The sequence below is a fragment of the Oryctolagus cuniculus genome, chromosome 17, assembly GCF_964237555.1.
Source record: "Oryctolagus cuniculus chromosome 17, mOryCun1.1, whole genome shotgun sequence".
In the NCBI taxonomy this organism is placed as follows: Eukaryota; Metazoa; Chordata; class Mammalia; order Lagomorpha; family Leporidae; genus Oryctolagus; species Oryctolagus cuniculus.
The window spans coordinates 43510636-43537932 of record NC_091448.1 but is presented as its reverse complement, the minus strand read 5'-3'; the positions used below and the strand labels follow the sequence as shown (position 1 = coordinate 43537932).

The 27297-nt window shown below is 51.5% G+C and overlaps 1 protein-coding gene across 13 annotated transcripts in view; it reads left to right on the top strand.

Annotated features, from left to right (window-relative positions):
• The first annotated feature begins 3376 nt into the window (after nucleotides 1–3376).
• LYRM9 (LYR motif containing 9) overlaps nucleotides 3377–27297 on the top strand; it is a 103016-nt gene continuing 79095 nt past the window's right edge. For 3 of the 13 annotated variants that reach the window (XM_070061107.1, XM_070061105.1, XM_070061109.1), the window contains exons 1-5: nucleotides 3443–3495; nucleotides 21887–22014; nucleotides 23417–23560; nucleotides 23758–23862; nucleotides 26117–26209. In XM_070061107.1, the coding sequence (XP_069917208.1) occupies nucleotides 21934–22014; nucleotides 23417–23560; nucleotides 23758–23862; nucleotides 26117–26209 (423 nt within the window). In that variant the 5' untranslated portion in view covers nucleotides 3443–3495; nucleotides 21887–21933. Of the gene's footprint in view, nucleotides 3496–21886; nucleotides 22015–23416; nucleotides 23561–23757; nucleotides 23863–26116; nucleotides 26210–27297 lie in introns of all 13 variants that reach the window. The other 10 variants (XR_007911257.2, XM_017349076.3, XM_070061113.1 and 7 more) reach the window with 9 other exon arrangements.

Below are 27297 nucleotides of genomic sequence, written 5' to 3'. Positions count from 1 at the left end.
GGGTCTCCAGGGGGACCTACCTGCAACGTAGGGCAAAGGATAGGAGACCTGGCAGGGGCTTGCACATGAAGGAGTCTCGGGAAATGTTTGCCCAGGTGGGAGGTCACCATCACCTGTGTGTGTGATTGACCAGAACGCCCTGCTTCCAAGCCAAGCTGGGAAGGTTCCGTGCCCTTGTTTCCCCTTCACTGAACTTGATCAACCCTGCCTCTTTGGGAGAGCATCGGCAGGAAGACTCCTTTCCACATTTTCTCCTTCGCCAACCCTTTCCCCCCTCCTTCCTTCTCCCCTTTGTCTTTCCTCTTCTCCAAATAATCCTATTTCATCAAATTGATTAGCTTGTCCCGTCTTCAGCTGTGTCACTGAATTCTTATCCGTGGCCATCTGAAGACTCTGCCGATGCAGTCAGTGGAGACCGAATTATTCTTTGTGTACAAGGTAATTTTAAATGAATCCTTAGTCAAGTGCTATCAAAATGCAAAACAGAAAAGCGTTCCCAAGCTTGTCCACTCCTTTGGAAATATTGCCACATCCACATGTACTTGCCCTTTGTTTCGGAAAGAATTCAATTCCAAAGATAATTTACACCAAGATTGTGTGCCCGTGCGCGCATGTCATTTACCATCTGAAATCATGCGCACTGAGCATATTTTCAAGAGATGAAGAAGTGGAGACCCACACTCAGAGATGCATACATCTGATCACCAATGTGGCCTCACGTGTGGCCACTAAATTACAACAGAACACACCAGAAATACAGAATGACATCTACCAATCAGCAAGGCTGGATTTATGGTGCTGGAGGAAGTAACACAAGACAGAGGGCCAGGAAAGCTAAAACCCAGCCCATAAATTACTGTCTAAGCACGGGCTGTAAATAGGCACAATCGTACCCTTTTCTCCCTTGCATTGTATTGTATACAAATCTCACAATCCTTGCTCATCCCCTTCTTCCACCCAGCAATTAAGGAAAAAAAGACACTCCATGTCTGCGATTTCACATAACCTTTCACACCCAGTATTTTCACGGTCTTACAAACAAATCTTGAGTAATCAGTGAGGGTTGTGTTTGGCAACACCCTGGGGTGAAGATCTGTTCACAGAGCTTTCCTTTCTCGCCCTGGCGTCCTCTTTGGGCAAATTCACTGTCACCCCCTGCCCCTCACCCTGTGTTCTGGCAGGATTTGAGACATGCAAATTGCCAACTGGTAAATAGCAACTTTGCATATTTTGAATAGAGGAGAGCAACGTGGTACCACCAATTCTGTTCTCAGGGCGATCTGAGATAATGGGGAGTGAGCGCAAGGACAGACCGAAGGTCCTGAGGATTCTCTTCCAAGTGTGTGTTGTGCTTATGAAATCTATTGTGTAGTGAGGAATTCATTTGAATTATTTACATGGTCAACCTTTGAGACAATGAATTAATCCGAGGATGCAAATGGGAGCATCAGGACTTCTTGCAGCTTTCCCTGCAAATATTGGTGACAGACTTGCAGTCGGCAGGCTAAATGACAAAATGTCAGAAATCAAGAGGATGTGGTCATGTATTTCTTGGGAAAGTCGATACAGCTGCCCTGTGAGAACGTGTCCCCTGGACAGCCAACACTTGGGTGACAAATTTCTTAACTAAAAAGTCTTTCAGTTCTGCTTATCTGACACGGGAGTGTTCATCTGCTACTCTTTCAGTGGCAAGAATGATTGGGTTTTCATTGGATTATTGGCCTGGTGTCATTTTAGTGAGTGTTTGCATTGGTCAGAATTCTTCAGTTTCGTGGCTGAAGCTGTAAGAACCTAGGTTTGCTGTCAAGTATCCCAATTCAATTATTTTAAAGCCTAAGCTTCCACTGTGACTTGGGGGGAGAAACCCCTGGAGATAGTTGTTCAAATCTCTCTTACTTCGGGTTATCCGCCCCCCACCCCCACCCCTCTCTGGTGTCTGGATGTTCATAAGGAATTTTTGTGAAAGGCGAAAAATCTCTTGTGTTTGCAAACACAGAAGAGGCGCTCCCAGGAAACTCTGACGGTGCAGACAAAGGGACGGCTTGCACCTTGGCTATTTTATGGGACCTAAGCTTCTGATGCAGGAACACAGCGATCTAGGAACAAAGTGGGGAGACGGGACCAGAGAGCAGGCCGTGAATGTATTAAAAAATATTCAGTGATCCTAAGGCTGAACGAAGCAGTGGATAACATAACTGCAGGTTGTCCTAAGAAGGGTTTTAAAAGCTTAATGATTTATTGATTGGGCCTAAAATAATGATGTGCCCCTGATTCTGCATGTGTAAATAAAGGGTTGATGTAGAAGGGTACAATCCTATCTCTCAGATGTATTTTACCCAAGTCTACAAACTGAAAATAAATGGAAACAAATATCTGAATATTTCAGGGGAGGACCCCCCCCCATCTGATTTGGATCCAGTCTAGTATGTTAGGGGAAGGTGAAAAAAAATGAAAATTCGAATGGCTAAGAGAAACAACAACAACAAAAATGGCAAGACCAAAAAACACGGCTTTGAAGAAACAGCCCCTGCTCAGAAGAGAAAAACCTATTCCCAGGTGCTACCAGGAGCAATACTGTCCTTTTCAAAAAAAAAAAAAAAAAAAAAAAAAGATGGGAAGTTGTTCTGTTAAGTCAAATGCACATGGATTCTGTGTAAGGAAATCAGCCTTTTCATTCCAAATGTGTTTAAAAAGCCCTAGAGAAGAGAGCCCTAGAAGAAGCAATCTCACCCATTAACAGTCTCACTCCCTGTTAGACTTCAGCAAAGGAGATGAGCGGCATCACCGAACAGGGCGCTTGTCTCCGGATAAAAACTCATCTCTGTTTCTTTCAGGTTATAAAACTTGTACTTAAATCAATTCAGAGAAGCACTTTGGCTTTAAACATTAGAGAGCGGGGAAGAGCCTATTTAATGAAACAGCATTATTTCATTTTCAAAGAGTGATACTGGCAGTGGCTCTGAGTTTAAATTCGGTATTCTTTTCCTCAATTATCGTTATAGATGGATCTGAAAGGAAGCATGCCTATTACTGTCATATTTATTCTTTTGACAGGTGTTATGGGGCTGCAATTTCATAAAAAGACTCAAAACGCAGATTCTCATCCAAACGTTAATTCCTGTCATCAACAGGAGAGGTTTAGGAAAAGTCCTTCAACAAGCCTTTTCATGAAACTTGAACACTCCCCAAATCTTAGCGCCATCCATATTCAGCTTGCATTCAGGGCTTACATCCGGGACAGCAACAGGCGGAAGAAAGAGCGGGGGACTTAAGGTGAGGAAGGCTTTTAGCCGGAAAGGCTTTCATTTTCAATCGGGTGGGGTCGGATCAGAGAGCGGGCACCCAGTAGGACCCCGAGTCCCGCGCGTGGCCGGCAGAGGGCGCTCCGGGCGCAGGCGCCAGGCGGGGGCGGTGCTGCGCCGGCTCGCGGGGCGCAGGCGCACTGGTCGCCGCCGCGGCCGCGGCGTCTGGGGCTGCCGTCCGCAGTGGAGGCGGGTGAGCCGCGGCGCGCAGGCCGAGGGCGGGGGCGGGGGCAGTGGCGGCCGGAGCTTCTCCGGCGGCGGGCGCGGCCTGGGAGTGTGGGGTTGGCAGAGCTCCTGGGGCTTTGAAAAGTGCTGGGGGCGATCCCCGCCGCCTGCTCTCCCTCCCCGCCGGCCTGGCTCAGCGGCAGGGCAGGGGCTGTGTGTCGCAGGCCTCGGGGGTTGCAGAGAAGGCCGACGACGGGAGGGCGCCGGCGTGGGCCCGAGGGAGCCCCGGGGCTCTCCAGGCCGCCCAGCAGCGGGGCCGCCGCAGCTGCTGGTTTTACTCTGGAGCCGCGACCCCGACCTGCACCCCACGGCCGCTCGGTTGGCGGGACGCCCAGTCGGGGGAGTCACTCCGTGGTTGAAACCTCTTACCTCTTAGGGTGGACCCTTGTTGTGGGAGTTCTCCGTAAGGGTTTTATGGCTTTGGCCCCTCGTAGCACACAGGTGACCCGCAGCCTGTACTTTGTGGTGTATTCGCCCCTCGCCCTACTCAATCTCAGAATGCTTTCAGTACCCGCCTGCTTGAGCCTCCCCCGCCCCGGCCTAGGCCACCCCTGCTGTATTTTCTGTCCGTAGGTTTGCCCCTTCTGGACAGTACATTTAAGTGGGTCTTGCCTTCCGTAGCCCCTTGGCTGGCTTTATTCCCTTAGCGTGTTTCCAAGGTTCACCCATCATTTTTATTGCAGGATAATATTCTATAGTTTGAGCATACTGAATTTCCTTTATTCATTGATCACTCCATGAGCCTTAGGACTAATCTTAACTCCACCTTCCAGAGCTTTCTGGATGTGTCCAGTCCTACTGGGCTGCTGTGGGCTTCCCTTCCTCCCTTGGGCCCCAGGCTGCTCTCTGCTTCCTCTACCACCCTCTGCCATCAACACTCACCTTTGACCTCAGATTGAGTGTCCCTTTCTCAAGAAACCAGCTCTGACCCTTGACTAACTGGAGAACCCCTCGAGCCACTTTGTGATTTGTTTTTTAAGATTTATGATTTATTTGAAAGGAAGAGTTACTGAGAGAGAAGGAAATATATATAGATAGAGAGCTCTCTTCAATCCACTGGTTCACTACTCAAATGGCTGCGATGACCAGGACTGGGCCAAGCAAAAGCCAGGAGCTTCCTCTGGTCTCCCATGTGGGTGCAGGGGCCCAAGGACTTGGGCCATCTTCTGCTTTCCCAGGCCACAGCAGAGAGCTGAATTGGAAATGGAGCAGCTGGGACTCGAACTGGCGCCCATATGGAGCCACTGCAAGCGGCAGCTTTACCTGCTTCGCCACAGTGGCGGCCCCAGACAGTAGGTTTTCATTATCGTGTCCTGTTAGTTTTGTCAGTTCCGTGGGGCCAGGAGTTGCCCCGTGTGCTTGTTTCTGTATGTATCGAGCCTGGCTCCCTATTGGTGCACAGATGAATATTTCTTTTATTTTTTTTTAAAGATTTATTTTATTTATTTGAAAGGCAGAGTTACAGAGAGAGGTAGAGACAGAGAGAGAGAGAGAGGTCTTCCATCTGCTGGTTCACTCTCTAGATGGCTGCAATGGCCAGAGCTGCGCCCATCCGAAGCCAGGAGCCAGGAGCTTCTTCTGGATCTCCCACGTGGGTGCAGGGGCACAAGGACTTGGGCCATCTTCTACTGCTTTCCCAGGCCATAGCAGAAAGAGAGCTGGATGGGAAGAGGAGCAGCCAGGACTAGAACCGGCGCCCATATGGGATGCCGGCGCTTCAGGCCAGGGCTTTAACCCGCTGTGCCACAGCCCTGGCCCTTCACAGATGAATAGTTCATCTGGCATGCGGGCCTGCTGTGGTTCAGGCACTGTACCGTACCAGGGATACAGTGCTGAACAAGGTAAGCGCCCTGCTGTTGTAAGGCTTGCCTGCCAGGGAATGACAAACAGAAACAGCTAGATACGTGTCAGGGGGTGCAGACTGCGTGAAGAAAAACAGCAGGGTCTACCGTGGCGTCAACCAAGGTCTCCATGAGATCCAGAGGCTTGGAGGGGAGAGAGCCATGTGGCTGGTGTGGGAGGCCCGGTGAGGAGCCAGAGGGAGCAGGAAGTTCTCAGCTCAGCCGTCTTCTCAGATGCGCCCTCCGTGTATCCAGAAGGAACTTGGCACTTGGAAGCTTGTCCCCGGTTCCAAAGCCCTTCTGTGGCTCACCTTGTTCTGTGACCTTCAGCTGCAGGCCTCTTCCTCTGGGATGTGGGCATGGTCAGGGTGTGGCCTCAGTAGCCCCTGGGAAGCACTCAGCCCAGTGTGTGGCCCCTTCTTTCACCCTCGAACAACATGGAGTGTTATAACCTGTGGGTGGGTACAGTCTAAAGCCAGCATGATTCCTTCCGCTTACTAGTCGCCCTGCTCAGATGCGTGTTTCCATTTTGCATGATTTCTGGGTTGCTTTGAGTGGCATAGCTCACCACGGTCATGTTCATCCAGCAAAGACGCCAGGTGGATTGGGCTGAGCAATGTGATGTTCAGGTTGGCTCCTTAGCCTTTGAAAGGTGTGATAGAAAGAGCAGAGAGTTTAGATCCTTTTAACCTGTCTCTGCCACCTGCTGGCTCTGGACTGCAGGGCGGTTACTCTCCTCTGGGCTTTGGTTTCCCTGCTGGTCAGTGGAGATCAGTGAGTGAGTGTTGACCTTCTGTTACTGTTGAAGAACAGCCCCCCCCCAAGTCAAAGCTAATTAGGGGAGCTGCTCTAGAACCCCCAACGCAAAGCCAATCTCTGACAATGGGGTGGTGGAAGAAGAGGTGGACAGCTATTGCTTAATTCCCAGGCTCCCTGAGGAGTTAGGGGTGAAGGTTTTGGTTTGTTTGAAGATTTAGTTATTTGAAAAACAGTGTTACAGTGGAAAGGAGAGATCTGTCTGCTGGTTCACTCCCCAAATGGTCACAACGGTCAGGCCTGGGCCAGGCCAAAGCCAGGAGCCTAGAACTTCATCTAGATCTCCCACATGGGTGGCAAGGGACCAGGTACTTGGGCCATCTTCAGTTGCTTTCCCGGGAGCATTAGCAGGGAGCTGGATCATGGGAAGCTGGCATCACAGGTGGTAAGTTAACCTGCTGTGCCACAGTGCAGGTCCTGGGGTGAAGGATCTTACAGATAGAAATGGGGACTGAGACTTGTGATCAGTTCCTGGTTGGTCAGTGGTGCTTGTGTCCTTCCCTTGGGCGGTGGTGATGCCGTGCTCTTCGGGGAATTTTTATGATGGCCCCGCAGGCTCCAGTTGGTCTGGGGGTTACTTGCAGGGCCTGGAATTCCCCTACACAAACCACCCCAGGGTGTTACTGGGCATCAAGGTTCTTATCTATTGGAGAAGCTAATGACTCCTTGGGTCTGGCGATTAGAATCTTGCAGGGCCAGTTATACCTCTCCTTCAGTTAAGTGAATTCTGATAAGGTACAGGCAAGGACACCTTGGGCTAGGGGGGACAAGCAAGAGGCTGGGTGCAGCCTTTGCATTATAGGGATTCAGTCTCAGCCCTCTCATTTCTTGTTACTTTTCAGTCCTGAGGGAATTGGGACTTCTATTGTTGATGGAGCCCAGTGGGGTGTTCTCAGGATTAGAGGAGCAAAGGTGCAAGCATTTCTTTCTAGAAAGTTCCTAGTCCTGGCTCAGCTGAGGAGATCCCCTGCATAGTAATAGGCTTGGCCGGCCTGAGCACAGCTTTGTTTTGCAGGTGCATCACCATTGCACCGCAGCGGAGGCAGCAGCGTGCTCGCATTCCCATGCCTGCCTTCCAGGCTCACGTCAGTGTTGGTTGCTGGGTCATTCTTCCTTCCCCTAGTCAGGCTGGTTGGGACCTGTGGGATCTGGTACTGCTCAGACAGGCTGTGGTGGGTTCATGATTTGACCCCCACCAATTTCACAAATGAGTTACAAGTAGCACCTCCTAACGACTGTCCACTGAGGCTGAAGCTGGCCCTTGGGCCGGGTCTCTTTCCCAGTCTTGAGGAGGACCCAGCCTCTGGGTATAAGCGATGAAAGGGAACATTTGTACAGTAAAGCAAACTGTTAGAGGCAGATGAATGAGTGATGTGAAGGAGCAGTCCGGGCACTGTACTTACCTAACAGTGTCCGACTCTTTCAGTTTTAAATGAGGTTGTTTGCTGGGGCCACTGGACGCAGAGGAAGGGTCCCCAATCTAGTAACTTGGAGGGGCTCAGTGGAAGCGTGCTTGGAGGGCCCACCTGGACTCTGAGCAGTGCAACCAGTAGAACCGTATCCCAAGTCAAGCTGGTTTCCTGACACATTAGCTATCATCCTTTTCTCATTGTAGTTCATTTTTTCAGTCTTCCCTGTTGACTGAGGTCTCCAGGAGCATACAGGTTCCAGTGAACTCCTAACTGGATGCTGCTTGTGTGATACTAGCTATGAAGGCACTTCCATGATCACTTGGAATTGAGAGGCAATCCAAATCTGGAGATCACTGCTCTTCACAAAAACTTAGTCACTTCTGCTGCCTTTTCTGAGTGACAAGGGTGAGCTCCACTGATCAGTGAAGGTATCCAGCATCACTGACTAAACCCCGCGGTTTCCTTTTGCCGTTGGCATTACAGGAAAGTCTATTTCCAGGCTGCTCCTGGATCATCTCTCCTAGCTTGGCTCGTATAATTCTCTGTATGGTTCTCTGCATATCTGGGCCAGTTACATATTTCTGAATCCACTGGAGGATTGCATCTCGTCCAGAGTGGCTGCTTTGATGTGTGAGTTTCAGTTTGTCCTTTTTCAGGTGCTCAGGCACCGAAATTACTCCTTGATCATTTACCAGCCAGGGATCGGGTTTTAGATAGGTAGGATCCAAACCTCATTCCCAGGACCGTGGGAGGTCCCTCAGGGAGTAGTCTGGCTTGAACTGAGTGAGACCTGTGTGTGGAGTAAGAGCCATCACTGAAGGCTCCCTTTGCTACCTGGTCCGCTCCGTTATTTCCTCAGGCGAGTGTCCAGGACAGCGTGTAACCGCTGCCTCCCTCGACTCCTGCACTGCCTTTAGCATCTTTGAGGTTTCTGGAGCATGTTCGGTTTCTTTCCTTCCTGAAGTCAACAGTCCTCTTTCCTTCCAAATAGCCCGTGGGCGTGCAATCCAGAAAAGGCATGTTTCGAGGTAGTGTAAATGTTGATCTTCTCACCTCTTGCAAGGCGGAAGGCATGGGTGAGGGCTCCGGGTTCAGCCTTTTGCTTCTGCTTCCAGAGTATTCTGAATTGTCCCCACTGTGTGGCCAGCGCTCCGATTTCCCTGGTCCGCAAAGCTGCTTTCACCTGTGGAAAGTTGCAGGTCCGGAGCCTCCCAGGGGACATGGGTCAGGTCTGGCCTGCTGGGATACATTTGTTCAGTCATTTGTAAACAGTCATGCACAGGTTCCCAGAGGGCTCTGGGAGCAGGGTTGCTGGATTTAGAGATGATATCGTTTTTAGCATAACATTTGGGTTATCAAGCAGTGTGGCTTGGTATTTCCCCAGGCGGCCAGAAGTGAGCCAGTAGCCTCGGTTCTTTTCTATGAGTGGCAGCACGCGGGTGGTGGTGGGCTGCCAGCGCCACCATCCCTGCGTCCGCTAGTGTGTCACAGGTGGCTGCTGCTGCTCTCTCACAACCTCCAGCCTTGGGTGACACTGTCGAGATTCTTTCAGAAGTACACCACCACACATTTTATCCTTCACAGACCTGAGTTAACACTCCCAGTCCTACTCCTTGCCTCTCATGCATGAAGAGATCAAGTGGCTTCCTCAAGTCTTGCAGCCCCAGTGCTGGTGCCATCGAATCCATCTTTTACATTCTGGAAGGCTCTCTGACATTCCCCGTTCTGCACTAACTCACTATCAGGTCCTTTAAAGGCCTCTTTCTGAGGTTTCACAGTTAGTTAAAAATTGGGTACCCAGTGCTGGCAAAAGCCAGCCATTGCCAGCAGACCCCATGGTTGTCTCTTGGTAGTAGGGATGGCTTCATGGGCAGCTGCTTCCCACCCGTCTAGAAGTAAATTTCTTTGGCCGTGTGTTAATTCAAAACCTAAGTATTTTACTAAGGGCTGGGAGAGTTGAGCCATTTTCTGTAACGCGTCTTAACCTCTCCTGCCAGGTTGTTCAGAGTAGTCACAGTGTCTGAGCTGCCTTTGGAGGTACTTGCTATCAGGATGTTATCTACATATTAAAGGAACGCCCTGCTTGAAGTTGGAGTTCTCTAAGTCCTTGGCGGGGGAGGTTGTGAAGCCTTGGGGCAGAGGTGTCCAGAAATATTGCTCTTTCGTCTTAGCCTCTGGCTCTTCCCATTCGCAGGCAAAGATCTCTCAGGACTCAGGGTCCAGAAGTGCACAAAAGAGTGCATCCCTGCCGGCGCCGCGGCTCACTAGGCTAATCCTCCGCCTAGCGGCGCCGGCACACCAGGTTCTAGTCCCGGTCGGGGCGCCGGATTCTGTCCCGGTTGCCCCTCTTCCAGGCCAGCTCTCTGCTGTGGCCCGGGGAGTGCAGTGGAGGATGGCCCAGGTGCTTGGGCCCTGCACCCCATGGGAGACCAGGAAAAGCACCTGGCTCCTGGCTCCTGCCATCGGATCAGCGCGGTGCGCCGGCCGCAGCGCGCCGGCCGTGGCGGCCATTGGAGGGTGAACTAATGGCAAAGGAAGACCTTTCTCTCTGTCTCTCTCTCTCACTGTCCACTCTGCCTGTCAAAAAAAAAAAAAAAAAAAAAAAAAAAAAAAAAGAGTGCATCCCTTAAGTCTGACAGTGATTCACTGGAAGTTCCCAGACAGCGTAGTTAGTAGAGTATGAGGATTTTGGACCATGGGGTCACCTAATTCCCAGCCCTCAAATCTCGAATGAAACAGTGCTCATCCGTTCCTGGCTTCTTGGCAGGCAAGATAGGAGAGTTAGAGGGAGCCCGGCAGGGGCGGATGAATCTATCCCAGGAAGGCTGCAGTCAAGTGTTGTATTCCCCTTCTTGCGTGTTCCCTTAGGAGACGCTGTCTTACTCTGGGAGTCCTTGCACCCTGCTTCACCCTCACCCTACTAGGGATGGCGGCAGTCCATGCTCTTTCCAGCCGCCCATCGGCCCATACTCCCAGATTTATCTGCACCGCCACATCTTTTTTTTATTTTTTTATTTTTTTATTTTTTTTATTTTATTTTTTTTTGACAGGCAGAGTGGACAGTGAGAGAGAGAGACAGAGAGAAAGGTCTTCCTTTGCCGTTGGTTCACCCTCCAATGGCCGCCGCGGCCGGCGCGCTGCGGCCGGCGCGCTGCGGCCGGCGCACCGCGCTGATCCGATGGCAGGAGCCAGGAGCCAGGTGCTTTTCCTGGTCTCCCATGGGGTGCAGGGCCCAAGCACCTGGGCCATCCTCCACTGCACTCCCTGGCCACAGCAGAGGGCTGGCCTGGAAGAGGGGCAACCGGGACAGAATCCGGCACCCCGACCGGGACTAGAACCTGGTGTGCCGGCGCCGCTAGGCGGAGGATTAGCCCAGTGAGCCGCGGTGCCGGCCTACCACATCTTCAGGTATATCCAGAATGGGTTCTTCAGTGTGCTGAATCAGCTTGGAGAGCATAGGCCTGCTGGCGGGGAGGCTAACGGTACTTTCTATTTTCTGCAAGTTCCTTTGGTATCAGGGGCACTCTGTGAAACAAAGGTCTGGTTGACCAATGTAAAGTCCCCAGGGTCACCTGGGTCCACATCTGTATACTGCCAACAGGCTTTGTAAATTCTTTCCAGAAACGCAGAGGCTTTCCTGTGGCTTTTGCTGTACTTCCTGTGCTTGGTTGAAGCTGTGCTGTTTTGGCACATCATGTCTTAGGCCTAGCACAGTACAATACAATGTCTGTAGCGTTCTGTGTGGTGTTTACCTGGTGGGGCATTCATATTTCCGTTCTGAGCAGTGAGGTGGAGCAGCAGGCCGCGGTGTCACCTGCAGTCATGACCGTGTGCCTGGGTGCTGCCCATGCCTGTTCAGTGACCACCCGTCGTCATTAACAAGTACTGGACATCTGCCCAGTCAGGACTGTGAGTAGTGAAAATGGAGGAGGATAACTCTTTCATCTGTTTTGAGTCATCCTGACACGAGGGGATGTTATTCCTCCAGTTGTGCAGATCAGAGGTTAGGAACCGAGGGTGCACCCAAATACAGCCCAGCACCTGGCCTTGCTTGTTTATTCCTCCAAAGGGGATGAGGCACAGTGGGGATTGTGCTGCCTCACCACAGTGGCTCTCTGACCAGATTTAGTGCCCTGCTGGGCGTGTGACCTTTCCTCCTCCAGTCACCTCAGTGCTAACTATGGGGCAGCCCATGGCTGACTGACTCTGGACTGGCTGGGGAGGCCTTCAGGGTTGGCTCGTCCAACAGCCCCAGCTCTGCAGCACACTCAGCCCCGTCATCCTGCTCCCCGTATGGCCATGGAGGGGCAGAAGAGTGTTATCTGGTGGGTTAGCACCTCATCCTCTGGTCCCGAGAGTCAGGGGATGCCCTCATGCCCTTTTCCTGGGGAAGATTCTGTTCTGAACCAGTATTCTTGGCATATTGCACTTTCTGTGTGTTGGTTCACTCTGATAGAGTAACAAAAACCTACACATAGGAGGTTGTGTAGCATTTTCCCTCTTTCTCACAGAATAATTCAAGCTGGGAGATAGTAGCATAATCCAGGGATCTAGTCCCTGGCCACTATTTCCCAGGTCTGAGAGGATACTGAAGCCAGGCTGTGTTACAGAAAAATACCGTCTTTTTCTTTCTTGTGGGCTCAGAACTAAGTTTCCCAGTTCTGCAGAATATAGCCTAAAGGGCTACAAGGTGGAATACAGCTCTGATAGCCTATTTGTCTGGGCTGGGCCTGTTGCAAAGAATTCAGGTTACAGATGGGGTCAGCAGGTTATAAAGCCATCTCTGGGACAGCACTTCTTCCAGCTCCAAGGAGGGAAAAGTCCCTTCAAACCCAGTGTCCAGTCACAGCTGAACCAAATTAGCACAAAAGAATGTACCTTGCATTGGCGTGGTCAAGCTCTCTACTCACCGAAGATGTCTTCTCGAGACTTCAGGCCAAACGTCTTAGGCCGGTGACGCCTGGTCAGCAGTCAGCTATTTGGAACTGTCCCTGAGACAAGTGCTCAGGCAGCTGCTGGACAGCTTCCAGGGTGACTGCAGGCCAGGGGCCAATGTGCCACCAGTGAGATGCCCGCTCAAGACTGAAGTCCTTTCGTGGTCACCAGCTGTTGCAAAACAGCCCTCCAAGCTAGTTGTGTGTGTGTGTGGGGGGGTTACTGGAGATCCCCCAAACTGGATTCTCTTGCTCAGTATGCAGAAAAGCCGGTCTCTGACAATGGGGTGGTGGAAGAAAGGAGGTATTTATTACAAAGTGCAGAGCAATGGACCGGGCAGCCATCGCTTAATTCCCAGGCTCCCCAAGGAGTTAGGGGTGATATAGATTGAAATTGGGGCTTCCTGGTTGGTCACTGGTGCTCCTGACCTCCCTTTGATTGGCCAGTGATGTTGTGTTCTTTAGGGAATTTATGGTAGCCAGGTGGGTTCCAGTTGGTCTGTGGGCTACCTGGATGGCAGTTAGATTCTGCTGGGACCTGGAATTCCCCTACGCAAACCACCCCAGGGTGTTACTAGCCATCAAGGTTCTTATCTATTGGAGAAGCTGATGACTCCTTGGGTCTGGTGATTAGAAACTTTATACCTCTCACTCATTTCAGCAAATTCCTTTTGGTAAAGTACAGGCAAGGGCAGCTTGGACTGAGGGGAACAAACAAGAAGCTGGATCCAGCCTTTATACGACACGGGTTCAGCCTCATTATAGTCCGAGCATTGTTAATTGTGGGGTATGGCTGCTGTAGTCCAGTCTCCATCTCCCAGAAGCTTAGAGTGGGCGAGAAACACCACAGCCGGGTAAATTGGGAAAGAGGGCGGTGTTGTTCAAGCATGCGCCGCCTTTGTGCCGGACACTCTCCTTGGATGAGCTTGCTGGGTCTTTGAGGTGTCCTTCAGTTTGCAGGGGAGAAAGCAGAGGTCAGAAGTCACGCAGCTGGTGAACCGCAAAGGCAGCTCCTCAGCTAGGGTCCTTGTCTCCAGGACTTGCTCTGTGTGCTTCCATCACACTGTTGCTTGAAGGGCGCAAACAGCATGAGCCCAACGTCTCCAGGAAGTGACGGGAGCTGGATGTTTCAGGACACGGAGGAGTCCTTGGGGTAGATGGGAACTGGAGGTAAGGGAGCGCAGCACATTCTGGAGGTGACAGTCACAGGAGCAGTAGCCGCTCAGCACGTGGTGTGTGCTAGGTGCTGCTGCACTAGGTGCTTAAAGAGCATTAGCACAAGTGCCCTGGAGAAAGTGCTGTCGGAGCCCCATTAACAGATGGAAACAGACTGCAAGGTAGGAGTCAAAACACTCGTTTAGGATTCCACTCCCACCAAGGGAGGGAGCCAGGATTGAACCCAGACTGTCTGATCCCAATGTCCAGGAACTTATCTCCAAATTTAGTACGTGGCTAAGATTCAGGAAGTGTGGGAAGGGAGGCCAGGGGTGAGACTGATGAGAGAAGGTGGGTTGGATTTCAGAAGCCATTGGTACAGAACTCTTCTCAGAGACTTCAAAGGAGAGTGACCCGATTACCTGTCGTCGTCTATGCAGTGTTTCATAGGACATGTCCTTGGGTGGAACTGGAGGGAGAGAGGCTGCCAAGGAGGTGTATGGATAGTCTGAGCAAGGCATGGTACAAGGCTGGGAACAGAAGTGGTGCCAGTGGAGCTGATGGGGGCTGATAATAGTGGTATGGGGGACTGGAGAGCCAGGGGGAGAGGCCAGCTTGGGAGAGGGACTGCAGGAGGCCCCGTTTGTGGCTTGGCAGACAGCACACCTGTTGGATGCGGCCCCGGATTGGGCTGGGCAGGGAGCAAAACCCCCCGTTCTTATTTTTCTACTTTTTCCATCAAGAAGAGTGATTGCATATTTTAAAAGTGGCCTGTGCAGGCTTAATATAGCTTGCACCAACGTTCTGTAGGGCATGATTTCTGGTTATTTTCTGCAGTTCCATTTCTTTTTAATATCTGACTCTTCCCTACTTATTTTTAGGTGCCCTGTGTCAGGACACAGGTTTTGGAAGAAGCCATGGAGTTAAATGGGACTGGAGGCCCATTTCTGGGTAGCTGTACCACTCGGCTCCTAAGAAATTCCCTTTGTGGCTTTATCTTCTCTTTTTTACTTTATTCTGTTATATTCACTTTTGGATTTCATAAGACCTTTTTGAAAAAAATTTTTTAGCATTTCTTTAGTTGTCCTTTCCTTTACCTGAGTCATTGATATCAGTGTGGTGACTTTCTTTTCATCTCTATGCAGGGGAAGCTTTAGGTGGTATCCTGCGTCTCTGGAAGGCATAGAACAAGGTTTTGTGGGGAAGAATGAGAAGTAGCAGATAATAGGCTGTTACGGATGTTTGAACCCCGTCCTGCGTGGGCCCTGGGAATGTTCTTTGTGGGGTCCTTAGCTCTAATCTTCCGCGTACTTTATGGCTGGCTCGGATGTAGACATAAGCAAGTGATGTCACAAGACAAGTAAGGGCATGTGCTTTGGAATCAAGTAGACCTAGCTCTGGTTCCTGTCTTCCATGTGTTAGCTCTGTAGGCTTTGGCAAGTGACTTAACCTCTCAGCGCCTCAGTTTCCTCGTCTGTAAAATGGGCTAATGACACCACACTGTAATGTGGTTGTGGGAATTATACGAGATGACATACGCCAAGCTCTCCTCCCCTGCCGGGAGCCCTGCCATCAGCTTTGAGAAGGCTCTGGGGGCAGAGCTGGGTGCAGCAGGCCGTTCATCTCTGCGGTCCCAGGGCTGAATCCATACTCCCGCCCGAGCGCCGCGTGCTGAATGGTGCTGCACATGCGACGGATGCTTGAGGCGTTCAGAGCTGATCTTTCTCTTCATAGCCTGTTTGTCCGTGGGAGGTGATTGTTTCTGTGCCTTTGTTGGGTTGACTTGAGTTGGGTGAAAATCAGGTGCCCCAAAGGTGGTGGCACATTGTGACTCTGGACTGACCTAATAAAATACAGAGTGGAGAAACAGACTTGAGAGTAGTTGGCGGTTGTGGGGTGCCCCCTCCCCCATCCCACAAGGCGAGGGGAATGCCAGGCTGCAGGAGGGCCCAAGCAGGGAATGCAGTCTGAATGCATTTCATGAATTCCTGGTCAAAAGAAGTGCAATGCCACTGCCAGTGGAATCTCTGGAATCGGTGAGATGCAGCCAAGCTGTTGGTGTTGGGGGCACTTCCCAAGGAGGATGAGTCGTGTGGAGAAACTTTGAGGGGATGAGAGTGCTTCCTAGAGGCTGTGAGGGCGAAGGAAAGTTAACTTGGAATAATGAGAAACTGGACGTGGAGGTAGGGTGAGGAAGACTTAGGCCCAAGGGCAGAGCTCAGACCAGGGAGTCTGATTTTACAGTAGTGACAGATGTAGCTCAGGACCAGAGGGACCTCTGACACTTCAGTGGAAGGAAAAGAGGTGCCCCCACATTCCCTGTTGAGGGAGGAAGGCAGGATGGCTCCCTCCCTGCCAGGGGGGTTTGTAAGGTGACCTTTCATAAAACATTTCCAAAGATACAGAAGTTGAGATTACAGCATCACGTCCACTCCTCCCACCTGTCATCCGAGCACGATCTTAACATTTTGCCTCATTTTTTTTTTAAATCTTCCTCACTTCCTTCTCTGTGTTGTCTTTGGCTAAACTATTTGAAAGTGAGTTGCAGCCCTGTTGTCACATCACCTTGGAACACCTCTGCTTGCGTCTCCTAAGAATCAGGGCATTTTCCCATATCTTCCATCTGCTGGTTCATTCTCCAAATGCCTGCAATAGTCAAGCTGAAGCCAGAAGCCTGGAACTCTATGCAGGTTTCCACATGGATGTCAGGAACCCAAGAATGGGGACCATCACCTGCTGCCTCCCAGGCATATTAGGAAGAAGCTGTATTGAAAGTGCAGAGTAGGGGCTGGCACTGTGGCATAGTGGGTTAAGCCACCCCCTGCAGTGTCGACATCCCATATGGATGCTGGTTCAAGTCCTGGCTGTTCCACTTCTGATCCAGCTCCCTGCTAATGCACCTGGGAAAGCAGCAGAACATGGCCCAAGTGTTTGGGCCCCTGCACACACGTGGGAGACCCGGAGAAGCTCCTGGGTTCAGATCAGCCCAGCTTTGGCCATTGCAGCCATTTGGGAAGTGAACCATCAGATGGGAAGATCTCTCTCTGCCTCTGCCTCTCTATAATTCTGCCTTTCAAATAAGTAAATAAATCTTTAAAACAAGAAAGTGCAGGAGCCGGTGCTGTGGCATAGTGGGTAGGGCCACCACCTGCAGTGCCGGCATCCCGTGTGGGCGGCAGTTCAAGTCCCAGCTGCTCCACTTCCAGTCCAGCTCTCTGCTATGGCCTGGGAGAGCAGTGGAGGATGGCCCAGGTAGTTGGGCCCCTGCACCCGCGTGGGAGACCCGGAGGAGGCTCCTGGCTCCTGGCTCCTGGCTTTGGATTGGCACAGCTCCAGTCATTGCTGCCAGTTGGGGAGTTGAGCCAGCATATGGAAGATCTCTTTCTTTCTCTCTGCCTCTCCTTCTTTCTCTGTATAACTCTGACTTTCAAATAAATAAATAAATCTTTAAAAAAATAAGAAAGAAAGAAAGTGCGGAGTAGCTGGGCCTTGAACCAAGCACTCTGATATGGATATATCCAAGTGTAGCTTAACCTACTATGCTACAGTACTTGCCCCCCCCCCCCCCCTTTTTAGATTTATTTATTTATTTGAAATAGTTAGAGAAGGAGAGACACACAGAGAGGTCTTACACCCACTGGTCTACTTCCCAATGGCTGCAATTACCTGGCTGGGCCAGGCTGAAGCCAGGAGCCAGGAACTTCTTATGGGTCTCTCACGTGGGTACAGGGGCCTAAGGACTTGGGCCATCTTCCGCTGCTTTCCCAGATGCATTAGCAGGGAGATGGGTTGTAAGTGGAGCAGCTGGGACTCGAACCCATGCCAGTATTGGATTCTGGCGCTGCAGACCGTGGTTTTAACCCATTGTACCACAATGCTAGCCCCACCCATTTATCTTTTAATTCTAATTCTTCATAAATCTCTTAACTTTTACTATTTTTGCTTATTTGAAAGAGTGATAGAGACAGGAGAGATGGGGGGGGGGAGAGAGAGAGAGAGAGAGAGAGAGAGAGAGAGAGAGAGATCAAGCAAGCAAGCGAGTGCTTCCATCCATTAGTTCACTCCCCAGATTCCTGCAACAGCCAGGACTGGGCCAGGCTGACCAGGAGTTCGTATCTCAGTAGAAGCCTCCTCACATGGGCGAAACATGAAAATAAATATAAAACCATCACAGTAAAAATATGTTGTCTGTATATTGCCGACAATAATTTCAGGCATTTGTCCCACATTTTGGGAAAAGTTGCTCGGAATGGTGAAGATAGGGGTGGGTCTTAGGGCTTTTAGGAGGGGGCAGGGTACCCTGAGAATTAGATTTCACAAAGATCCACCCAGGCTGCTGGGTGGAGAGTAGATTGGAGTGGAGCAGCTCGGAAGACAGGAAGTGCAGGTAGGCTGCTGCGACTGTCCCAGTGAGAAGCGACAGGCATCGGAGCCAGCAGTGTGCGTGGGGTTGAGAGGAGTGGCCTTCCAAAGTGGGATTTCAAAGGACTTAGAAACCAGTGGCCTGGGATTGAGGGAAAGGGACGGGCCCAGGTTGCCTGATGATTTTAGTTGGATTGCCCGGGAGGATGGAGGTGCCGTTACAGAGGCGGGGAGCGCGGGCGAGGCAGGAGTGGGAGCCCCGGTGAAGGCCGGCGGGCAGGGCAGGGTAAGTGAAGCGAGCACTGCCAGGACCAGGGGGCTCGCCACAGTTTTTGCAATGATGCTGTGAGATTCGTTGCCCCTTAAATAATAGCAAACCCACACTTTAAATTAAATTAAAACATTTTTAGTTGAGCTCTTTTAAGTGGACCCACACATGTATTCTTCACTAGTTATTACTGAGAATGACTAAGTCTTATAATTGAGCTGAAAATAATCTGCCGCCCATACTTGCTGGGTTGGTTACTAAGTATTGCTTGGATTTTTAAATAACGAAAAGGAGTTATGCTCTTTCCAAATGTTAATTTTGAGGACTGCAGATGGTAACCATCTGTTACACGACTAGCATTTTACAATATTTGATTAGCACTTTTTATAGTTTGGGGAAGCCTGCCAGTGGAGTCTGCCCATCAGGTGGGGGACTTCGGTGGTATGTCCTCGGTGGTCGCCCTTGAAGATCTTGGCCGCCGGGGATGGGATCTCCTCGTTGCCTGGGCAAACAGATGTCTCGTCGGCCCGGAAGGTTGACAGTTCCTAGCAGGAGGACCTTGAGGGGCTCCATCCCGTTAGACTCACCCTTAGAGCTGGAACCATTGGAGCTCATCATGAAAGTAGAATTGGGGAGTTCAGATCTGTCCACCAGGTCTGGGTTACAGGTGACAAAACAGCAAACCCAAGCCACTGGCAAGAGAGGATGAGTTGGCCCAGAGCATTGAGAGGTCAGGGCTGGGGCTGGTTTTAAGTGTCAGTGCATTCTTCAGGCACGCAGCCCTGCCTTCTGCTTTGTGGCTGCAGCCTCTGGCTTCGAGAAGAGGCAGCATGGCTTCATGGCACAAGAGGAGCAGGTCCTCTTGGCACAGAGTCTAGGGGAAAGAGCTGGGATCCTTTTCCTTGCTCCTGTAGAGGTGCTGAGATTTGCTCTGATTGGACCAGCCTGCTGCATCATGTGCCCATCTGTGGGCCAGTGTGGGTGCAGGGCTGTGATTGGTGAGAGCTGAGACTGGGGGAGGGGCCAGCTGGAGTGGCCCAGAGACTGTTACCAGAGGGAGAATGATTGAGGGCGTGGAGCCAGAGCCCAGAGAACCAGGAGCAAGGGCAAAGGGACCTGTGGAGGCGGTTGGGTGGTGGTGTGGGACCAGGAGGCCAGAGCTTCTGAAACAGTGGCCTGATGAGTTTCCTTGTGTGGTTTAAAGGCGTCCGAGAGGTGGAGCATTCTGTTCCCTTGGTGTGAAGGCAGGGGATTGTCTTTCTCTTTTTATGTGACTTAAAAAACTAGAGCCAGTCGCCTCATCTGTCTTTTAGCTCTTTCATCTGGAACGCAGGAAGTCTGTACCAGAGGAGAGAACAGCTTCTCTGGTAAACTATGAAGCCTGCCATGCCTGGGGAGACCCTCAGGCTTGGGAACAGAGGGACCCCTGCCGGTGTGGGAAGCACTGTTTGGCACCAGGAACAGAGCATGGCAGCCCCACAAAGGACAGAGTGGGTCCCTCTGTCCTTGGGAGGGGCAGTAAGGAAGGCTTCCTGGAGGAGTGACCCTGAGCTGGATGGAGAAGAATGAACGGGGTTCCTCATGAGGATGGGATGGAAAGGGAGCTCCATACTCCAGCAACTGCAAGTGCAAGAGTACTGGGGTGATGCACTGGTGGTTTGGGGGATCTGGGATGTGCCAGGGTACTGGTCCCTGAGTGTGGAGGAGACTGGAGTGACAGGCTGGAGGCAGGGGCCCCACACAGGATGCGAGGGCAGAGGTTCAGGCAGGGGCCTACGGGCAAGTAGCACAGAGAGGGGCAGGCCAAGGCTTAACAAGTCCTTACATCCTGTACTCTCATAGTTCCCTTCAAAAAAGAGCTGTGGGTTCTGAGGAGAGAGCTGCTGTGATCCAGAGGGTAGAAATATGGACTCTGCAGACAGAGAGCCTACTCTACAATTCTGCTTATGCAGAACCCTAGAAATGACAGAAGGCAGATGAGTGGTTGCTTGGGGGTGGGGAAGTGGGGAGGGCCGAGGGAAGGACCACAAAGAAGCGCGAGGTAACTTTTGAGGGCCACAGGGGTTTACTCTTGATGAGGGCGACAGTTTCTCAGATGTGCACGTATCCCAACACCATCAGATTGTGGCATAGCGGGTTAAGCTGCCACTTGCGATGCTAGAATTCCGCATCAGAGTTCTGGTTAGCGTTCCAGCGCTCCAGTTCAGATTCAGCTTCCTGCTCGTACATCGGGGAGGTAGTAGATGATGACTCAGGTGCCTGGGCCCCTGTCACCCAAGGTGGGAAACCTGATGGAGTTCTGGGTTTCTGGCTTAAGCATGGCCCAGCCCTGGTTGTCGCAGGCATCTGTGGACTGAAGTGGCAGATGGGAGATCTCTCTCTTTCTTTGTCTCCCCCTCTAAGTCTGACTTTCAATTAATAAATCTTTTTTAAAAATTGGAATTAAGGCCGGCGCCGTGGCTCACTAGACTAATCCTCCGCCTGTGGCGCTGGCACCCTGGGTTCTAGTCCCAGTTGGGGCACCAGATTCTGTCCCAGTTGCTCCTCTTCAGTCCAGCTCTCTGCTGTGGCCCGGGAGGGCAGTAGAGGATGGCCCAAGTGCTTGGGCCCTGCACCCGTATGGGAGACCAGGAGGAAGCACCTGGCTCCTGGCTTCAGACCAGCGCAGTGCGCCGGCCGTAGCAAACATTTGAGGAGTGAACCAACGGAAGGAAGACCTTTCTCTCTGTCTCTCTCACTGTCTAACTCTGCCTGTAAAAAAAATAAAAAAATTGGAATTAAAATATGTTTATTTTGGCATAAAAATTTTTAATTTTTAAAAATTTATTTTCATTTTATTTGAAAGAGAGATCTTCTATCCACTGGTTCACTCCCCAAGTTCACTTCCTGTAGCAGCCAGGAACCTGGGACTCTGTCTCATCTCACATGTGGCTGGCAGGGATCTAAGTACTTGAGTCATCACCTACTGCCTCCCAGAATGCACATTAGCAAGAAGCTGGGTCAGAAGTGGAGTAGCTAGAACTTGAACCTGAACTCCGTCTGATACGGAATGTGGGGGTCTCCAGTGGTGACAACCACTGAATCAAATGCCTGCCCCTGGGGCAAAAAATTTGAAATCCTTGTATAGTTTTTTCATAAGATGAATTTTCCATAAATTGTTTATAGACCCCTACATACCTCAATATACTTTTTAAAAAAGAGTTATTTACTTATCTGAAAGACTGACAGAGGAAGGAGATAGAGAAAGACACACAGAGATCCTCTATCTGGTCATCTGGTTCACTGCCCAAATTCTGGGCTGGGCCAAAGCCAGGAGCCAGAAACTTCATCCTGGTTTCCCACATGGGTGGCAGGAGCCCAATCAGGTACTTGAGCTGTCCTCCGCTGCCTTTCCAGGCACATCAGCAGAAAATTGGGTTGGAAACAGAGCAGCAAGGACTCAAACCTGCACTGTGATGTGGAATGTCACCATGCTCCAGCCTGCCGTGCCACAATACCGCTCCATTTTTAAAAGAAATTTTTAAAGAGTGTTAATTGTTTATTTTTAAAGATTTATTTATTTATTTTAAAGTCGGAGTTACACAGAGAGAGGAGAGGCAGAGAGAAGTCTTCCATTCGATGGTTCACTCCCCAGATGGCCGCAACGGCTGGAGCTGCGCCAATCCGGAGCCAGGAGCTTCTTCCGGGTCTTCCATGCAGGTGCAGGGGCCCAAGGACTTGGGACATTCTACTGCTTTCCCAGGCCATAGCAGAGAGCTGGATTGGAAGAGGAGCAGCCGGGACTAGACCCTGCGCCCATATGGGATGTCGGCGCTTCAGGCCAGGGCATTAACCCACTGCGCCACAGTGCCAGCCCCTCCATTTTTTTTTTTTTTAATGGGCCCTGGAGTCAGACTGTAAGGGTTCAGATGTTTCTACCTCTGTCAGCTGTGTGATCCTGGGCAGGTTATCAGACCTCTCTGTGCCTAGTTTTCTCTGTGTACATTAATCACACATAGAGTGATAAGAACAGAATAAGTGCCCATTGTTATTCTTGTGACTAACACACAGTAAATATGAAGACCCATGCACTGGGGTCCCACATGCACCTACTCCTCGAACTCTGGTGTGCCTGCAGTTCTGCTGGGCAGCTCATTAGCATGCTGTAGGACAGGGGTGGGAACGTCCAGCCTGTGGGCTGCAGAAGGCCCCTGAGATCATGTGGTCTGGCCCTGCCAAGGCAACCACAGGAGGGACTGGAAATTCAATAAATCCACAGCAGGCTAACTACCCCCCCCTTTTTAAAAGATTTTTAAAAATTTATTTGAGGGGCAGAGTTACAGAGATAGGGAGACAGAAAGGTCTTCCATCTGCTGGTTCACTCTCCAAATGGCCATAATGGCCGGAGCCGGGCTGATCTGAAGCTAGGAGCCAGGAACTTTTTCCTGGTCTTCGGCACGGATGTGGGGGCTCAAGGGCCTGAGCCATCTTCCACTGCCTTTCCGGGCTCCTAGCAGAAAGCTGGATCAGAAGAGGAGCAGCCAGGTCCATATGGGATGCTGGCGCCTCAGGTGGAGGTTTAACTTGCTATGCCGCAGCACTGGCACCGAAAGACTAATTCTTCAGTTGATAATTTTGTATGGCCTATGAATGATGCTGTAAATATCATGGACCTGCAGATAAAAGGCTCCCCACCTTTGCTGTAGGAGGTCTGGGTGGGCCTAAGACTGTGTTTTTAATAAGGTAATGCTATAGCTGAGGGTAGCCCTGCTCATACCTATGGGCATTCCATTGCCTGTTGGTCTCTCCATGATTGCCACCAGTGCCCTTATGCCAGTTCTGCCTGCCAGTGCCACCTGCCACCCAGTCCCTGGAGTAGAGCTCCAGAAAAAAGACTCCAGAGCTGAGGTATCTCCCTCCATGCTTGCCCTTGGTCCTAGCAGGTCTGCTCTGGGCTGGGCCTCATCAGGGCTGAACACCTAGCCCCAGGCTCTGGGGCAGGTTCCACGGAGGAGGCTCCTGACGGCCACTGGACTGCATCAGACCTGCTTCTCAGAGGGCTGGGACCTGGGGCGCCGGAACTTGGTCTGATGCCTGACAAACAGTGCTCTGTTTTTTCCAGGGACAAGGGTCTTCCCAGATGGCCCCACTCCCAGGGGCAGAGCTGGTCCAGAGGCCGCTGCAGCTCTACCGATACTTGCTGCGCTGTTGCCAACAGCTGCCAACCAAGGGCATCCAGGAGCATTACAAACATGCTATCAGGCAGGTGAGAGCAGGGTACGCTGGGGCTGGGGTGAGGGCGCTTCCTCTCATGGGGGCCTCATAAGGGGTCGGAGGCCAGGGCCGAGGTATAGTGTAGACTGTAGGTGGTAGTGGGGAGGCGACGGTTTGGGAAGAGCCACAGGAAACCCTTGCTGGGCAGCCCAGCTCCTGTCTGTCACTGAAGCATCATGTATCTCCCAGCCTCTCGCTAGGGTCTGCATAAGGCAGGCAGCTCAGTGGACAAACACAACAGAGCATGGACACAACTTCCTGTGGCAGGCATCCCAGCCAGTGCCGTACAGCCTGGTGAGTAAACATCAGGGAAACCCAGCCTGCGGGCTGTCTGTCGCATCACTACCTGGCCTGTTTCCATCACAAGTGTCAGTGTCACCAAACACAAAGGAAGGCAGAGGAGCTGCTCTGGATTAAAAGGGAGTAAAGAGCTGTGACAGCTCTGGAAGCTGGATGAGAAAAACAAATCGCTGGGAAGGACATACTGGAGCAATGCATGAGGTTAGATTACAGCATTATACCCGCGTGTCATTCTGCTGGTTCTGTAAGAGAACGTCCTTGCCTGGAGGAGGTATGTGTGGAAGGGTTTCAGGGCATCAGGGCTGCGACTCACCTTTAAATGCCTCTGAAGAAAACCTTACACTTAATGATAAAAAGAGAGAAAGATAAAGCAAATGTGGCAACATGTTAACAATTGGTGATTCTGTTAGTGGATTTTTTTTTTTTAAGTTTTTTCATTTTATTTGAAAGACAGAGATAGAGATCTTCTGTCCACAGGTTCACTTTCTGAATGCCTGCAACAGCCAGGGCTGGGCCAGGCTGAGGCCAGGAGCCAAGAACTCCGTCAGGGTCTCTCACATGGGTGGTGGTGGTTACCCAGGCGCTGCAGCCATCCTGCCTCCCAGGGTGCATTAGCAGGAAGCTGGATGGGAAGCAGAGTAGCGGGGTCCTGAACCAGGTGCTCTGTTACAGCACGTGGGTTGTCCCAGGTGGCAGCTCAGGCACTGCACTGCATACCTGCTCCTGGTGGTGAATTCTTGGATTACTCTTGCAGACTTTTTATAAGCTAGAAGTCATTTCCAAATGAAGTTAAAATGAGAATTCATGGAAATATAGGGGCCGGCGCTGTGGCGTAGCAGGTATTGAAAAAAAAAAACAGAGCCAGCGCCGTGGCTCAATAGGCTAATCCTCCACCTTGCGGCGCCGGCACACCGGGTTCTAGTCCTGGTCGGGGCACCGGATTCTGTCCTGGTTGCCCCTCTTCCAGGCCAGCTCTCTGCTATGGCCAGGGAGTGCAGTGGAGGATGGCCCAGGTGCTTGGGCCCTGCACCCCATGGGAGACCAGGAAAAGCACCTGGATCCTGGCTCCTGCCATCGGATCAGCGCGGTGCGCTGGCTGCAGCGGCGGCCATTGGAGGGTGAACCAACGGCAAAGGAAGACCTTTCTCTCTCTGTCTCTCTCTCACTGCCCACTCTGCCTATCAAAAAAAAAAAAAAAAAAAAAAAAAAAAAAAAAAAAAAAAAAAAGAAAAACAACCAGGTAGCAACAGAGGAGTGTGGGAGCCGGGAGAATGGAGCAGTTAGCTCTGTCGGGGAGTTGGAGAGGGCTTCCCACAGGTGGGTGCTGAGGTGGCTCCTACAGAGGAGCAGGAGGGGTATGGGGTTGTCAGTGACACGGAGGGAGGTTCTTATCTTTTTGGAGGTCCCTGAGCACAGCATAAATGCACCTGAATCTCCGATTGCTTCTCAGGTGAACATCTGGTCAGAAGCCAACAGCAGGGACAGGCGTTTGGCTTAGTGGTTAGGACTCCCACATCCCTGGTTTTGAGTCCCAGCTCCACCCCAATTCCAGCGTCCAGCTAATGCAGATCCTTGGAGACGACAGTGATGGCTTAAGAAGTTGGTTTCCTGTCACCCATGTGGGAGACCTGGACGGAGTTGGTGCCTTGTGGCTTCAGCCAGGTCTCATCTGGGCCAATGCAGGCTTTTGGAGAGTGGACCAGCAGATGGAAGATCTGTTTGCCTGTCTCTCAAATAAATAAAGTTAAAACAGAAAAAGCTGCCTGCAGTTCATGCTCTGGATTGGGCCTGGCTGAGTTTCCCAGAGTCACCTCCCCTCCTGTTCCCTCCCCTCCTCTGCAAGGCTGTTTCAGCTGGGCCGAGAGAAGCCCTGCTCCTCACCATTGCAGAGCCCGTGCAGCTTCCTGTGAGGAGCAAATTAGACCCAGTGGTGGAAATTTCCTCTTGGGCCCAGCGTGACTGGGGGAACTCAGGGGCCAGGCCTCCTTCTCACAACTGCCCTGCTGGCAGGGGTGTGAGCTTTGCAGTCAGAGACGGCGCAGCTCAGAAGCGGTTGCTTAGCAGCCCGCTGGGATTCCTGAGCCTCTGCCTCTCATCTCTAAGTGTGAGAGCCCTAGCTGTGCATGGAGGATTAGCAGGATGCCGAGTTGAAAGGCCAGGCAGTGTACCTGGCCCCGTGGCTCATGCTCGGCAGCTGCTGGCCCTGTGAATCTGGCCTGCTCATCTTTCTTTATGCTTTTACTGCCAGAGTTTCCGGGTTCATTCAGATGAAGACAGCCCTGAGAGAATCCAGCAGATTATTAAAAGAGCTATTGAAGATGCCGACTGGATCATGAACAAAGTAAGCGCTCGATGGCTGCTGTCTCCACTGCCAACCGGGCTGATGATGGCTGTCATCTCCATGGCCACTAGGAGTCGCCCCTACCCTGCAGTTGAGAATGGCCCGTGCCCAGGCTTTCCAGCCAGCTGCTCCCCTCAACCAGCAACTGAAAAGTGATGGTAGATCCCTTCTGGCGGCGTTTGTGTGTGTGTTACCCTTAGTCACTTAAAAAAATTATTGGACAGAAACAGAAGCGCTCCTCCCTGCTGCCTCACTCCCCAGATGCTTCCCTCTGGGGCTGAGAGAGGTGAAAACAGAGCTGGGGTCTTCATCCAGGTCTCCCACGTGGGTGAGTCATTCCTGCTGGCCCCCAGGGCGTGCATTAGCATTCGTGTTTAAAGGCAGGCTTCTGCCAGAGCTGCTGAATGGGCTCAGCTGAGGCAGCAGGGAGAAGGAAGAGAGCAGTAGTGCTCAGCGATAGCTTTGTGTCTTGGGGGAGTGAGCTCCCTGTCTGTTGGAGTGGCCACACTAAAGCAAGAGTACTGGGGAAGCATTCAGAGATCTGTTTTGGGGGTCGGTGCTGTGGCGTAGCGGTAAAGCCACCGACTTCAGTGTTGGCATCCCTTGTGGGAGCTTGTTTGAGTCTCGGCTGCTCCGCTTCCAATCCAGCTCTCTGGATCCATGATCTGGGAAAGCGAAAGATGGCCCAAGTGTGTTTGGGCCCCAGCACCTGTGTGGGAGACCCGGAAGAAGCCCTTCGCTCCTGCCTTCGGATTGCCCCAACTCTAACAGTTGCAGCCATTTGGGGGGTGAACCAATGGATGGAAGACCCTCCCTCTCTGCCTCTGCCTCTCTGTAACTCTGCCTTTCAAATGAATAAATATATCTTTAAAAAAACCAGGATATGTTTTGATGGAGGAAGGGAGTGAGTCAGGAATGCAGCTGACTTCTTGGTCCATGGATTCAGTGCTAGAGTGACCCAGGGAGCTGGAGGGTGCCCCTTCCCTGTGCTTCTAAGTCAAGAGTCTCTAGGGATATGGCCTAGGATCCATTTTTAAAACTCACTGACTGAACTCAGCTGGCTTCTGAGGGTCCTTTTCTACCTGAGA